General features: G+C 46.6%; 3 protein-coding genes across 20 annotated transcripts in view; 1 reads left to right on the top strand and 2 right to left on the bottom strand.

The window, feature by feature from the left end:
• The window catches only part of Kiaa1549 (KIAA1549 ortholog), a 160,107-nt gene that overhangs the window by 11,921 nt on the left and 134,066 nt on the right, over positions 1–14,120 (bottom strand). The window lies entirely within an intron of this gene.
• Positions 1–14,120, bottom strand: part of Atp6v0a4 (ATPase H+ transporting V0 subunit a4) — a 76,899-nt gene that overhangs the window by 59,595 nt on the left and 3,184 nt on the right. Inside the window, exon 1 of one of the 2 annotated variants that reach the window (XM_085840736.1) lies at positions 3,190–3,296. The exons of the other annotated variant lie outside the window; for it this stretch is intronic. The gene's annotated coding sequence lies outside the window, so the exon portion shown is untranslated. Of the gene's footprint in view, positions 1–3,189; positions 3,297–14,120 lie in introns of those variants that run through there. 2 annotated transcript variants of the gene reach the window in all.
• Positions 3,027–8,361, top strand: Tmem213 (transmembrane protein 213). The gene is made up of 3 exons (XM_021164745.3): positions 3,027–3,257; positions 7,197–7,265; positions 8,141–8,361. Exons 1-3 carry the CDS (start codon positions 3,113–3,115, stop codon positions 8,308–8,310), a joined length of 384 nt encoding a protein of 127 aa, XP_021020404.1. The 5' UTR covers positions 3,027–3,112; the 3' UTR covers positions 8,311–8,361.

Here is a 14,120-nt window from a genome sequence, read left to right as displayed (position 1 = left end):
TTATCTCGCTCAGTGGATTGTCCATAAGCTTCCCCCAGTCCTTTGTGGATCAAGGCACCCTATAAATAAACCAATGCATAAATGGCATTACTGTTCCCCATTGTCTTTCTCTCATTTCTCTGATGGATCTTATTGACAGTGATTTTCTAGTAAAATGGGGCTTAGTGCTTAGAGTTCTGACCACCTGCCTGCCCTGTGCTATGTGCTTTTACGTGGATTACTTCATTAAGTCACCCTGAGAATTCTGATAATAGGACAGATGCTGTCCTATCATTCTCAGATATGGAAACTGAGGCTACGAAGCATTAAATGACTTGCCTGGAGCCATCTAGCCAATCAGAGGCAGAGCTGCAACTTGACCCTGGGGCAGCCACTCCATAGCTACTGTAGAGCCTGTAACTCTTTCATGGGTACCATTTTTAGGTGGGTACCATTCCCTGAAGAGTCTGGGTGGCACTGGTGCTTCAGGCAATCACAAGCCGCTTAGAGTGGCTTTAGGAGACTGAAGTGCAGGGATTGGCATCTCTACTGGCTGTGGATCTGGCCTCCCGATGCCTCTCAGTCCAGTTACCCTTTTCTCCGCCCTCTGCCCAGCTTATTTCAGTGCCTGGTGATCCTGTCTGCAGCAGCCTGAGAGATGATCCCCCTGCACGTGGTTTTGTTTCAAACCTAGTCTGAAGCATGTGTGCAAAGAGATGGCTTCCCAGTCATAAAATAAAAGCCAGTTTCTTCTGTCTTGTATTCAGGACCATTTACAATCTGTTCTTAGTCCATCCAGATAAACTGTGGCTGAACAGTACGATCATCAGTATCTAGTCAAGGGGATATACTAATGCCTGGCCAGAGGCCCTCTGTATATCAATTTCCTTGTGCCTGGTGAGCTACACTCCATTGCAGAGCTGGATCAAACATCCCAGCCCCATCATGAAATGCCCTCTCAACCCTTTTATCCCCAACCAAAGGCCTGCCTACAGTGTTGCTACTTGGACACAGGTGAATGTCCCAACAGTGTCTGCTTTGCCCTGGACTTTTCTCAGAAAGACCTGAAATTAAACTGCCAGACACTCGTCTACCCAATTCCCCCAACTCAGGGCTACTATTAATTTGTTCTTTTGGAAAAACCTAAAGCAAGTGACCTCCTGGGCCACTACACATATGTGTCCATAGAGCTTCTCTTATTTGTTTTACTTTTTGTGGTTGTTGAGGCTTATCGGCTTGGGGAGTTGGGGGTGGGGAGGCTCATGTAGCCGGGGCTGGCCCAGGCTCGATCTTCGCGCTTTCATCTCTTAATTCCTAGCATTACAGGAGTGAGACATGATCTCCTTTTACAGAGCTTTCAGTGAGCTAGACTGCAGCCATAGTGATCCTTACTGGGTTGTGTGTAGGTACACAGAGGATAAAGTTCTGAGCTAGCCCTGCTGCCACTGGAAGACCCCATCAACTCCCATCTGCACACGCAAACGTCAACACGAAACCAGACAGTCACTTCCTCTGTAAGCTCCTCCCCTGCCCTCTCCAAAATAATCCCTACCCCTCCCCTCTTTCCATTACTGTCTTTCCATACTGCATTCAAGTTCTTCCTTGCTTGGTCTCTCTGCTGGAGTGTGCGCTCCTCAAGGACAGAAACCATGTCTGTTACCTCAGAGTCTCAAATGGCGCTCCTGGGCGCTTTTCACCCTTAGGGTTGAGTGTGGAACACACAGATGCAACACACCGATGTCAGCTCCCTCTTCTCTGCTTTCACTTCCTGAGATTTCAGTTACTTGGCCTCAGTTATACGCTGTTCATATTATGTGGAAAATTCCAGAAGCAATTCCTAACTTGTTATTATTGTTGTATTTATAAGCAATTTTTAAAATTTTTATTTCATGTGTATTGGTGTCAGATACCCTGGGACTGGAGTTACAAACAGTTGTGAACTGCCAATTGTGTGCTGGGGATTGAACCCAGGTCCTCTGGAAGAACAATTAGTACTCTTAACCACTAAGCCATTCCTTCAGCACCTACTATTTTGTTTTTGGAGACAGAGTTTCTCTATGTAGCCCTGGCTGCCCTGGAACTCACTCTGTAAACCAGGCTGCCCTCAAACTCAGAGATCCACCTCTCTTTCAGGCATGCCGAGATCAAAAGCGTGCATTACCACCACTACCACAACCAGGCATTCCTAAGTTTTAAATAGTACATAATATATTGTTATAATTGCTGCTTAATTATTAGTTGTGTTAGTAATCTTACTATAACCATAAATTAAACGTTACCATAGGTATGCATTTCTAGGAAAGTGCGTACGTGCAATGCATGCGTGTGTATTCCAGCAGTATTCATGGTTTCAAGCATCCACTTGAGTTCTTGGAATGTACTGCCTTAGGTAAGGACACTTAAGAATACTGTCAGTCAAACATCTAGGCTAAAAGAAGCAGTCACAGATTGCCACTACTCAGTTCAGGACCTTCACACAGCCTCCCCCTGCTTCCCGACGCAGCTACAAATCTCCCTATCCAGAGTGGGACCAAATTTATCTAGGTCAGGGTCACAGTGGGCTTCAAAGGAGTTTCCTACTGCAGGGCCTCTTTCCCCTCTCCACCTGTCAAAATCCTATGCACTCCTCAAGGCCCTGTCCGAATGTCATTTTGCTCCCCAAAGTGTCTCATCAGCAGAGGTGACTGGGCTCTTGCTGCTGATGCCCAGAGTCCTTAGTCATGCAATCACTTCCCAGGCTGCTCAGGATCTTGGGTTTCTGTAATGCCAACACGCTAAGCTGGGGTGTTTGCAGGCTATAGCATAGTTCAGTGCACACAGCCGCAGGTGAGCAATAAATGATTGATAATTACTCAAATCAATAAGTAATTGATTTAGAGAATCTACACTATACCTGCAGCTGAAGCAACAGCAAGTGCAGGTCCAAGGGAATCGCCTCCCTCTTCCTCAATGGGAACTCTTGTCTCAGGGAAGGAGGCCGGGATTGCCCCTCCCCTCCCCCAGCCACAGTAACAGAGGCAGGTGTGACAGGCATTTCCCTTGGCTCCACCTTCTTTCTTTACCCCCAAACACTGAACAGACTCCCAGTTCCTGCAGGACAGGAGTCACCTCAAACCCAGCACACACAGGACACATGTTCTCCACCCCAGGGCACCTCTGCAGCAACATGGCTCAGTCAGGTGTCTTCCTCCGCAACCCTGGGTACCTCACCTCTGCCCCGCAGGCCGCCCTCCTCTTCAGCCTGGTCCTCACCTCCTTCCACTTATCCTGCGGTACAGGTAACAGTAGTTCTGAGTTAGTTCTTGGCCACCTTGGAAAGGGGAGGGCAGGACTCAGGGAAGGGGAGGATTCCTTGGCCAGGGTTGGTCCTGCCCAGAGGAAAGAGGAAATGGGAGTCCCTTCCCTGGAGGATTAGAAACAGAGCCGGCAGGGGTGGGAGTCAGCTGGGGGCATCTTGGGTTCCTGGCAATCAATTCCTTTGCTAGGACAACAGCAATCACCCCTGTTGACCCTTGCCACAAAACAAAACACAACAAACAAATTTGCCAATTTGCCAGCAGGCATCTCACTCATCAGGAGACCAAACTGGTAGAAAAGGGTACGGCTGGCTCCCCTGCTATTTCCCATAGCTCTTCCAAGGCTCCCTAGATGGAGAGACAAGATCAAGCTAATGACATGACTTGGTTTTGAAGGGAATTTCTAATGTCCAGGAATCAGTTTCTCCAAAACTGGGCTCCGCTCTAAGCTATGTAAATGATTTACAACAGTAGTCAGATCGGATCAAGGTTATTAGCATACTCTAGGCGGGATGGCGGGGCTGGGAGTGGGTGGCAGCAGTTCTATGGCCGTGCTTAAGCAACAACGTTCTTCCTTAATTCCCCTGCCCTGTGTAAACACCACCTCTGAAGGACACGCTGCCCCAGGGGCAGTGGGGCATTTAAGAGCTCTAAGCCCTCCTTTCCATTTTCAAGTAGACAGTCATAGAATTTCCCGAAAGGCTCTTCAAAAGTCAGTCTCTTGGGCAGGGGCACGGCTCACTTGGGGGAGAGCTTGTTGAGCACACGCAAGGCTCAATCTGCAGCATTGCACGAAGCCAGCACGGTGGTACATTCTAGTCACCTTAGCACTTGAGAGGTAGCGGCAGGAGAATCAGGGTTTCACAGCAGGCAGGAAGATAGCCTTAGACACACAAGATCCTGTCTTTAAAAAGACAAATGAACAAACAAGCAAACAAAACCCCTTGGTTTTAATCTGCCTACCTAGGTTGGTATTTGTATGGATAGGGTTTTCTTCCTTGGTAAATACGTCTGGTTGAACTGCATTCCCAGTAAGGTGGCTACCAGCTACCAGAGCACACTTCAAATATGACCAGGGGGACTTTTCAACTTCAATTCATTTTTAAAAATCACTGTAAATAGCCACCATATCAAGGAACTGATGTCCTGAGTATTGTGAATCTCGCGGCCCTCTGCCAGAAGACACAGGGACACAGGGACACAGCTTTTCTTCCCTGAATCTCAGCGTTTGTCTCCATAACCAAGCACTGCTCCACAAACTCTTGACAGAACTTTTATAATTCCTTCTAAATTTTTCTTTTTCATGCCGGGCGTGGTGGTGCGCATCTTTAATCCCAGCACTCGGGAGGCAGAGGCAGGCAGATTTCTGAGTTTGAGGCCAGCCTGGTCTACAGAGTGAGTTCCAGGACAGCCAGGGCTACACAGAGAAACCCTGTCTCGAAAAACAAAAACAACAAAAAAAATCTTTTTCTCTTCTTTTCTTTTCTTTTCTTTTCTTTTCTTTTCTTTTCTTTTCTTTTCTTTTCTTTTCTCTTCTCTTCTCTTCTCTTCTCTTCTCTTCTCTTCTCTTCTCTTCTCTTCTCTTCTCTTCTCTTCTTTTCTTTTCTTCTTCTTTTTAACCATCTTCCTTGCTCGTCAGTGGGGAGACAATTTCAAGCATCAACTTTTCTAAGCCGTGGATTTGCTCAGTTGAGATGTACTTTTTGTTGATAATCTGGTGCCTGTGTAGCTACATCACAACCCACAGAGATGAAGAATTGAGGTCGGATTTCAATGTTCTTTTGTTCATATGTTGGAAAGAAACTGAATCTGCTGTGAAAGAAACATTCTAGATTGTTCTGTGCTTGATTCAGTTTACACTGGAATAAGCATCCCAAAGCAGTGTGTGCAGGAAGCATCGTGTGCAGCAGGTCTTGGTCTCCCAAGAGCTGGTTTGATTTGGTTTGGTTTGGTTTGGTTTGGTTTGGTTTGGTTTTCTTTTGAGACAGTACCTCACTGTGTAGCCTTGGCTGGCCTAGAACTTGCTATGTAGATCAGGCTGGTCGTAAACTCAGAGACCCCTAAGCCTCCTCCTGCTGAGTGCTGGGGTTAAAGGCAGATGTATGCTGCCGTGCTCCCCTGAAAAGCATCTTTGTTTTTAAAAGAAGATAAAGTATTTTTGAATGAGGATGAAGTGACAATAAAATGGGTTGTACTTGGGTCAACACAGCACACAGATAGCCATGTTTGTTGCTGCAGTGTTTATAGTAGCAAAGAAATGGAATCAGTCTGGATGGCCGTCATGTTTCATGGAAGGAGCCAAACCCTGAAAGCATATTTCACAATTCTAAGTCATATGTGCAGTCCAGACAAACGTAGGGAGATTATGTCGATTACATGAACGTGGAAGGGGGCTGCTCTAGTTTGCTCCTCTGTTGCTGTGATAAAACACCAACCCAAGGTAACTTTAAGATGACAGGGATTATGAAGGGACACTAAGGCAGGCGCCTGGAGGGAGAACTTGAAGCACTAGCTTGCTCCTCCATGGTTCAGGAAGCTTGCTTTCTTGTACAAACCAGGACCACAGTGTGAGGACCACAGGGGCTGGGCCCTCCTACACATCAGTCTTCAACCCCTCCCATATCTGGATGGCTCAGTGCTTAAAAGCACCTGCTGCTCTTGCAGGGGTCCCAGGCTCAGGTCTTGGCTCACAGACCTAGGGGATCCAATGCCCTCTTCTGGCCTCCACGGGTACCAGGCATACATGTAATGTCCACACATAATGGAAGCAATAGCTTGCATACACCTAAAATAAATCTTGGGCTGGAGAGATGGCTCAGTGGTTAAGAGCACTGACTGCTCTTCCAGAGGTCCCGAGTTCAATTCCCAGCAACCACATGGTGGCTTACAACCATCTGTAATAGGATCTGATGCCCTCTTCTGATGTGTCTGAAAAGAGGGACAGTGTACTCACATACATAAAATAAAAAACTAAATCTTTTTTTAAAAAACTCCCACGGCAATCTTTAATCAAGAAAATACCTCTGCAAACATGCCCACAGGTATCTGATTGAGGCAATTCCTCAGCTGAGGGTTCCCTTTCCCAGGTGACTCTTCATCTCAGGTTGACATGAACCAAGCAGCACAGGGATTACTTAGAAAGAGGAAAGGACCCCTAGGATGGCAGAGGAAGCCCAAGAGTTGGAAACAGGAGGAAGAATATGTGCAGAACACATGATCTTCATATTTGAATGTCATAATGAAATCTATTATTTTGTATGCTGATTTAAAAAGTAAAAATGAAACGAACTGTTACTTCATAAGTTTGAAGAAAGAAAGGCGAGCAGAGTCTTTCATTCAGTCTTGTAAAACAAACATCACAGACTGGAGGTCTTTGACAGAAAGGTACATGCTCACCATCCTGCAGGTCGGATGTCGAGGGCAAGGTGTGGACAGGTTTAGTCTCTCTCTCTCCTGGGGTTACAGATGGCTTCTCTCTCACTGTGACCTCAAAAGGCCATTCCTCTAAGCCTTGAGTTGTTGGTGTCTCTTCCTCCTCCTTTCTGTTTTGTTTTTGTTTTTGAGACAGGGTCTCCTGCAGACCAGGCTGGCCCAGGGATATACAGAGATCTGCTTGCCTCTGCTTCCTGAGTGCTGGGATCAGCGGCTCTCTCTCCTATTATAAGAATGGCACGCAAACAGCATTAGAACTCTGCGTACCCTGGTTGAGCCTGAGTTGCTTCTTTTGTCTGTCTCCAGACACAGCCCCACTGTCGAGTGAGGGCTTAGCTGATAACTAAGGGGAGTTCAATGTATTCTTCACCAGTCTTAGTGCAGTCTTCCCTGGGACTCTTAGACCACTGCCATTACTTAGTACTCAATGCACAAAATAATTCACACTGGCTGGCAGGACTCACTGTGACTACTTGCCTTTCCCTGCAGAAACCAGCAACAGCAACTCAACCCTGAGTGCACATCACCCAGACCCTGGGACCCTGGAGCAGTGTGCCAGTAAGTCTCTCCTGTCAACTGCCCTGATCTTCGAGCCATCCCCGGAGCTAGGAAAGAAACTTGGGCCCCTCTCTGTCCATTAACCTGTGTCCCAGAGATGGCCTGGTCTTCCCAGACAATTGGGGATGAGGAATGTCCCAGCATTGTTCACAGAGCAGATTAAAAGCTAGCTTGGCTTTGATCAAAATTTAGTTACATGCTCTTTTGCACAGGTGGGTCTAATGACCCATCCCCTGGCCAGCAGTCAAAGGTGAAAATGTTGTAGCATATTAGGGGTGAGAAGCCCATTAAAAATCACTGCTCCAACCTCTGCCCAAAGCAGGAGCTGGCTTATGGACTCTTCCTCTATTTCCATTCATCCTCTTGACATATTTCCAGGGATAGGATGCTCAGACAGCACAAAGGAATCTCTATCACACGTGTCCAATCAATGGAAGGTTTTGCTTCATCTTAACTCTGATCCCTTTATCCCATCCTCATCAAATGACCAACTGTGTACTTACAGAGAGGGGAGGAGCAACAGTAAATACCTAAGAGGTCAAGAGCACAGCTTTGGGGTCTACAGACTGGAATATATGGGCTCTGCTTCTGCCATATTGGGTTCTTGGTCTTCGTCAGTTTGGGTTTCCTTATATGAAGTAGGGATAATAGTTGAAGCAGCACAGGGCTGGTAGGTCAGTGGCAGAGCCTCTCCTCATTCAAGGCCCTGGGTTCAGTACCCTGCACCAAAGCAGAGAGGTAGTAACAGTGCTGTTATCTTGAGTGCATAAGGTAGCAAACATGTAGCAAGTGCTTCTTGTCCAGCGTTCTTTTTCTAAACTGAGAGGGAGCAGGGGTGGCCAGTGTCTTAGGTCTCGTTCTTGCTCTCCTGTCAGATGTCGACTTCTGCCCACTAGCCTCCCTGTGCTGCCGAGCTTCCGTAGATGAATATGGCTGGATTGCGGCAGCGGTTGGCTGGAGTTTCTGGTTCCTCACCCTCATCCTGCTGTGCGTGGACAAACTGATGAAGTTAACTCCAGAGGAGCCCAAAGACCTAGCGGCATGAGCCCAAGGATGGGTTTTTCTATCATTTGTGGATACGGGGGTGGGGGTGGGGGTAGTGGGAGGGGGAATACTTCTAGAAGCTTCTGTCACTTTAAAGTCACGTGTTCCTCGAAGTCTCTGGCTCCTTTATTATGGATTTGGTGTTGTGGGTCAAACCCAGGCCCCTGTATAAGCTACACGTGCCCTTTGCCATTAAGCTCCCTTTGTGGCCGCACCCCCACTGCAGCTACTTTTCCAGAAGGAAGAAGGTGAGGTCAGAGCTGTCCCAAGGGCCTGTGTGTCTGAATGACCTTAGTCCATCAGGGTTCCTATGGTGACACTCCTCATCTATCCCACGCTTTCTTCTGGGTGCACATGAAACCCAAGGCAATCTTTTAGTGGACAGGTTTGAAAGGCAGGATGTTGGCTCCTCCTACTTTAATCAAGGCCATAACCATCCTGCCTCCTTCACAAATTCAATCCCTCCCCACCACTCCATCTTCACTGTCAGTCCCACCTACTGTAATCATTTATTTTCCTGTGCTTGCATGAGTTTGTGAGCACACAGCTGCAGTGCTTAGAGGGTGTCAGACACCCTGGATCTGGAGTTACAGGTGGTTTTGAGCTGTTATGTAAGTACTTGGTCTGAACCTCCTCTGAAAGAGCATCAAGTGCTCTTAACCCCTGAGTCATCTTTCCAGCCTCGAGTATTTTTTTTTTTAAGAGATGGAAGATTAAGTCTTTCAGGCTAATGTGAACAGAAATACACCCATTTACTTTAGGTATCAATTTTCTAAGCTGAACATGTAAGAATTAGACCCAACCAAGGTTTAACACTCTGTCTCAGAGAGCTCATCCAACAGTTTGGGCTGCTGTGTGGGAGGCAGAGGGCAGAGGCTTGCCTGTTCCACCAGAGCAGCCTGTAACACAGTCCATCTGCTGCTTTGTTTTCATTTTTGTGAGTTTGTGAGACAGAAATCTCCCGTAATCCAGGCTGGCCTTGTACTCAATATGTAACTGAGGACTGGATCTCCTGTAGCCCATGCTAGCCTTGGACTTCTGATCCTCCTGCCTCCACCTCTGTAGCTCTGGGATGACAGGTATGCACCACCACAAAGGCCCACACATTCAGCGCTAGGTACAGGGATGTCCCATGTTCTCTTATGTTAAGGTTATGTAGGGCTGAGGAAATGTGACTGAAAGGACAATTCTGGGGCAGACTTTCCTAAAATAAGACCATCAGGATTGACCCTCAGGGCAGAAGCTGCCCTTCAGTTTTGGACTGTGAAAAGAAACACTAGACTCGGGCTAAAGCTGGACATTGTGGATATACAACCAAGCAGGGATGGCCAGCCTCCTGCTGAGCGTAGGTCAGACCACTCTGAATTTATAAGACACTAGAATAATATGCCAGGTAGGAAGAGATTTCTAATAGTTTTTAGATTCTGTTGAACATCTTGAAGTCAATTTCCCAGACTTGATGAATCACTGTAAAAGCTGTTATCTCCTGGGAGACAGGCAGGGTCTCCTCTCCCAGTATCTCCAATACATCCTTGAGAGGCAGCTTTCCACCCCATTTCTGGATGGACACTGTTAGGTTCCCGATCAAGAGGAGGAAGCCCAGCTCTCGCTCCCCAGCTTTCTGAGGGCAATTCTGTAGAAGGAGCCCTGGGAAGGGGACTGGGAGTCTTGGGTGGTCACCGCGGACACACTAGGTGTGATGGGAAGCATTTGTGGAGAAGGTAATCAGGAGGGAGGCAACATCTGACATCTTTACCCACATGTGCGTTGCTGGACAGTTAATGTCATGCAGACAGATTCATTTTGACAGCCATCTTTGGGATTCCATGAAAACCAAGGAGATGATGTGAGCTGGCTGGGTGGGTTTGGAATTTGTACGCTGATGTGTGTTTTGCCTGCATGCATGTCTGTGCACCATGTGAGTGTCTGGTGCCTGCACAGGTCAGAAGATGGTGCTGAATTCCCTAGAACCAATTAGTGATGGTTGTGAGCCTCCACATGGTGCCTAGAACAGACGATTATCCTTTGCCTCCTCTCCCTGCTTCTCTGCCGTGGATACAGTGTGACCAGCTGCCTCATACTTCCCCTTGATGAAAGTGCTTGGAATTGAAGATCCCCTCCCCCTTCGCCACTGTGGATACAATGTGACCAGCTGCCTCACACCTCTGTCCCCGTGAATTCTTTACCCATGACGGTTGTACCTTCAAAGGGTAAAGCAAAATAACCCACTCTTAGATTACTTGTCAGGTCACAGCAAAACTAACTTATACTGGAGTTACTGAAATAGTGGCTCAATGGCTAAGAGCACCGGCTGTTCTTCCAGAGGACCCAGGTTCGATTACCGGCACCCATATGGTGACTCAAGATCATCTAAAACTAACTCATACTGGAGTTACTGAAAAAGGACAGATGATCCCTTTTTAAAAGAGCAAGTAACTACTGTGCAAATTAAGATGGACCCTTAACACTAGGGTTTCTTTTGACTCCAGGGGCAAAACATGGGTCACAGAATGAACTAAGAATAGTATTAGGGCCATTGGATTCCCCCCTCTCCCCAACATACACACACACACATAAGGCTATAGAGCTCTAGATTTATAACGTCTCTATTTGGTGACCAGCAAATAATTCTAAATTGCCTCTTAAAACCTCTGTGTACTAAGTGCTCATTTCCACAGGACATACAGTAAAACTGGGCAATACAGGGAAGGCTGGCACAGCCCTCGGGTGAGGATGGCATACGTTCATGAACACTCCATATTTTTGGCTCAAGGATTGCGGAATAGGGGTGTGGGAAGACGGAGAGAGCCAGAGGAACAGGAAGTCAGTCAGCTATGAGATCATGTCTCCTAGAAATGTCAGGGGAGCTACACCTAAGAAGTCTCATCAACATGGCTGCCTAACTTTGGCACCCATGGACATTCTATTGCAGAAGGGGGAAAGCCCAGGCCTCCACCCTAGAAGAGGAACTACAGACGACTAAGGAATGGTGAAGGCTGAAAAATGGTCTTCCTTAGAGATGAGCTCCCAGATTCCTTACTCAATACCAAGTGGTCAGCCCTGAAAACATACACATACATGTAGCATTTTCCAAGCTGAACAGATTGTAGACATATATTTAGGAATATATGTAACAATTAAAAAACCTTATGTATAGTAAACACACCCCTAAGGATCAATTTCTGATCTAATAGAAAAAATAATTTGCCGGGTGGTCCTGGTGTACGCCTTTAATCCCAGCAACTCAGGAGGCAGAGGGAGGTGGATCTCTGTGAGTTCCAGGCTAGCCTGGTCTACATAGTGAGTTCCAGGACAGCTAGGGCTACGCAGTGAGGCCGTTTTGAAAAGAAATACTTATGATGAAACCCATCTTGGTGTACAATGAAGGCACACTAAAAACTCACTAGATCATGTAGAAATTCCAGTGTTCCCAGGAATGCGTTTGTTCAGCATTTATTAAGTCCCGTTGTATGACAGAGACTTTAGGCACACTGGGCATGTAGAATACAGATGAATCATTTATTACACCTGGAAGGGCTATAGACAAAACGCCACGAAGGTCACACACACGTATGTACTTGTTAGTGTGGTTGTGTACATGTGTGTGTGCACACATGTACACGTGAAGGCCAGAGATGGCCATCAGGTATCTCTCATTTGCTCTCTGCCTTATTGTTGTTGTTGTTGTTGTTGATAGGGATAGCTTAGTGTAAGGTCAGCTTGAAGGTCAAATGTCCTTATCGGTCCCAATCATAAACCATTCTTAACCCTAATAGAATTAGCTTTTGTGTGTGCTAGCACATACCTGCATGCCAGAGGTTGTTTTTTTTTTTTTTTTTTTTTTTTCCTACTGCTCCTTATTCATTGAGACAGTCATTGAACCCGAGCTCACTCGCTGGCCAGCCGATAAGCTGCTAGGATCCTCTTGTTCTGCCGTGCAGTGTAGGGATCACAGGTATGTCCCACACAGCTGGGCTGTCACATGGCTGCGAGGAATCGGAATGCAGCAAGTACTTTGCCCTGAGTTCTCTCCCTAGCTCTCAGTTTCCTCTGTTTTCATTTTTATGTGAATGAGCGTTGTCTTTGTGTACGTATGAGCACCACGTGACCCTGCTCTCCACAGAGCTCAGAACATCAGATCCCCTGAAACTGGACTTATGGACAATTGTGAACTGCCTGCCACATGACAGCTAGGAATGGGATCTAAGTCCTGTGCACGAGTGCTTAGTGCTCCTAACCACTGAGACATCCCTCCACTTAACTTTATAAAAGACTAAAATGTACTAGAATTTTGATGCTGGCATCTTTAGTGTAGTTATGTTAGCTAATATGGGCTTTGGGTCAGAAAAAGTAAAAGTTACTGCCAGTGGTGGGCAGTGGTGGCACACACCTTTAATCCAAGCACTCAGGAGGCAGAGACAGACGAATCTCTTGAGTTTAAGGCCAACCTGGTCTACAAAGCTAGTTCCAGGACAGTCAGGGCTGCTACACAGAGAAACTCTGTCTCAAAACAAAACAAGGAACAAAACAAAACAAAACAAACCTCCATACACAAACAAAATAAAAGAAAAGGTTAAAAAACCAGTGGGTTTGTATGTTGACTATCTCACTTAAATTTGGTGTGTCTTGAAATGTTTAGCATTACTGATAATCTGTCAATCTAATTTGCCTCACTAAGAAGAGTGTCTGTGTCCTACACCCACTGGATGCCAGACTTCACCTATTTTTGTGTGTGTCTGAAGGATGTTGTTTGTGGAGATCAGAAGACAGAAGTTTTTGTTTGTTTGTTGGCTGGTTGTTTGTTTGGTTGTTTGTTTGGTTTGTTGTTTGTTTGTTTGGATGTTTGTTTGTTTGTTTGGTTATTTGTTTGTTTGTTTGTTTGTTTGGTTGGTTGGTTGTTTGGTTGGTTGGTTGGTTGGTGGGTTTGCTTTGTTGTTTTTCCTTCTACCACAAAGCTACTGGGGATCACTCAGGGCCTCTGGCCGGGCAGCAGGCCCCTTACACACTGAGCCAGTTCACTGGGCTGGTGGGTCTCAGATTTCAAACTGAGGCAGTGAGCATTCATTTTCTTTTTCTTACAGCTTTAGAAATTCTAAATCTCATCTGGTCTTTGGATTCTGCTAAAATGAGCATATCTGGCTCTGTTAACTCAGCCACAGCACGGAACCAATGTTGAAAAACAACCCACTTAGATTTCCTGAAACACAGCAACCCCTTCAGCTGAAATTCCCTTTCCCCTTAGGTGCTGCGCTAACATTTTCTTCAGAATTTTAAAATACTAAATGAAAGAAACCACTCACTGAGACCTATGACCACATCACATACAGAACCCCAACTCAAATATTTGCCCTCCCCCAACCCCACCTCTGTACAGGATGTTACCCTGTAAGCTTTCAAGTGGGGTTGGTTTTGCCTTTTGCAATGTTACACTGTGGTGTGAATACAACAAACAGTACATTGGTAACTACACAGATGTGGTTTACCCAAGTCTGCAGCTGGAATCAGTCCAGGCCCGAACATCAGAAGGAGTCAAAGGCACCCCACCCACAGATGAGAAAAGTGCTGGAGATCCACTGAGCTATCAGGTTACTGCACAAACAGGGCATCTTGCAATAACAAGGTTTTGGTAAATGATTCCTCAGGAGCCGGACTGCTCCTGTTTCCTTTCTACCTTAAGCTGTGCTGGGCGGGGGGGGGGGGGGGGGGGGTGGGTTAAACGGGGCGGGGGGTGGGGGGAGGCCGGAGTGCAGGAGATAAGGAATGACCACTGCTTTGGGCATGGGAGCAGCCTGACCTTCAAAGCCTCAGCTG

The sequence above is a fragment of the Mus caroli genome, unplaced genomic scaffold (assembly GCF_978045245.1).
Source record: "Mus caroli unplaced genomic scaffold, Mus_caroli_1 scaffold_7, whole genome shotgun sequence".
NCBI lineage: Eukaryota > Metazoa > Chordata > Mammalia > Rodentia > Muridae > Mus > Mus caroli.
Note: the sequence above shows the minus strand (reverse complement) of the source record. Positions and strands in the feature narration are given on the sequence as shown.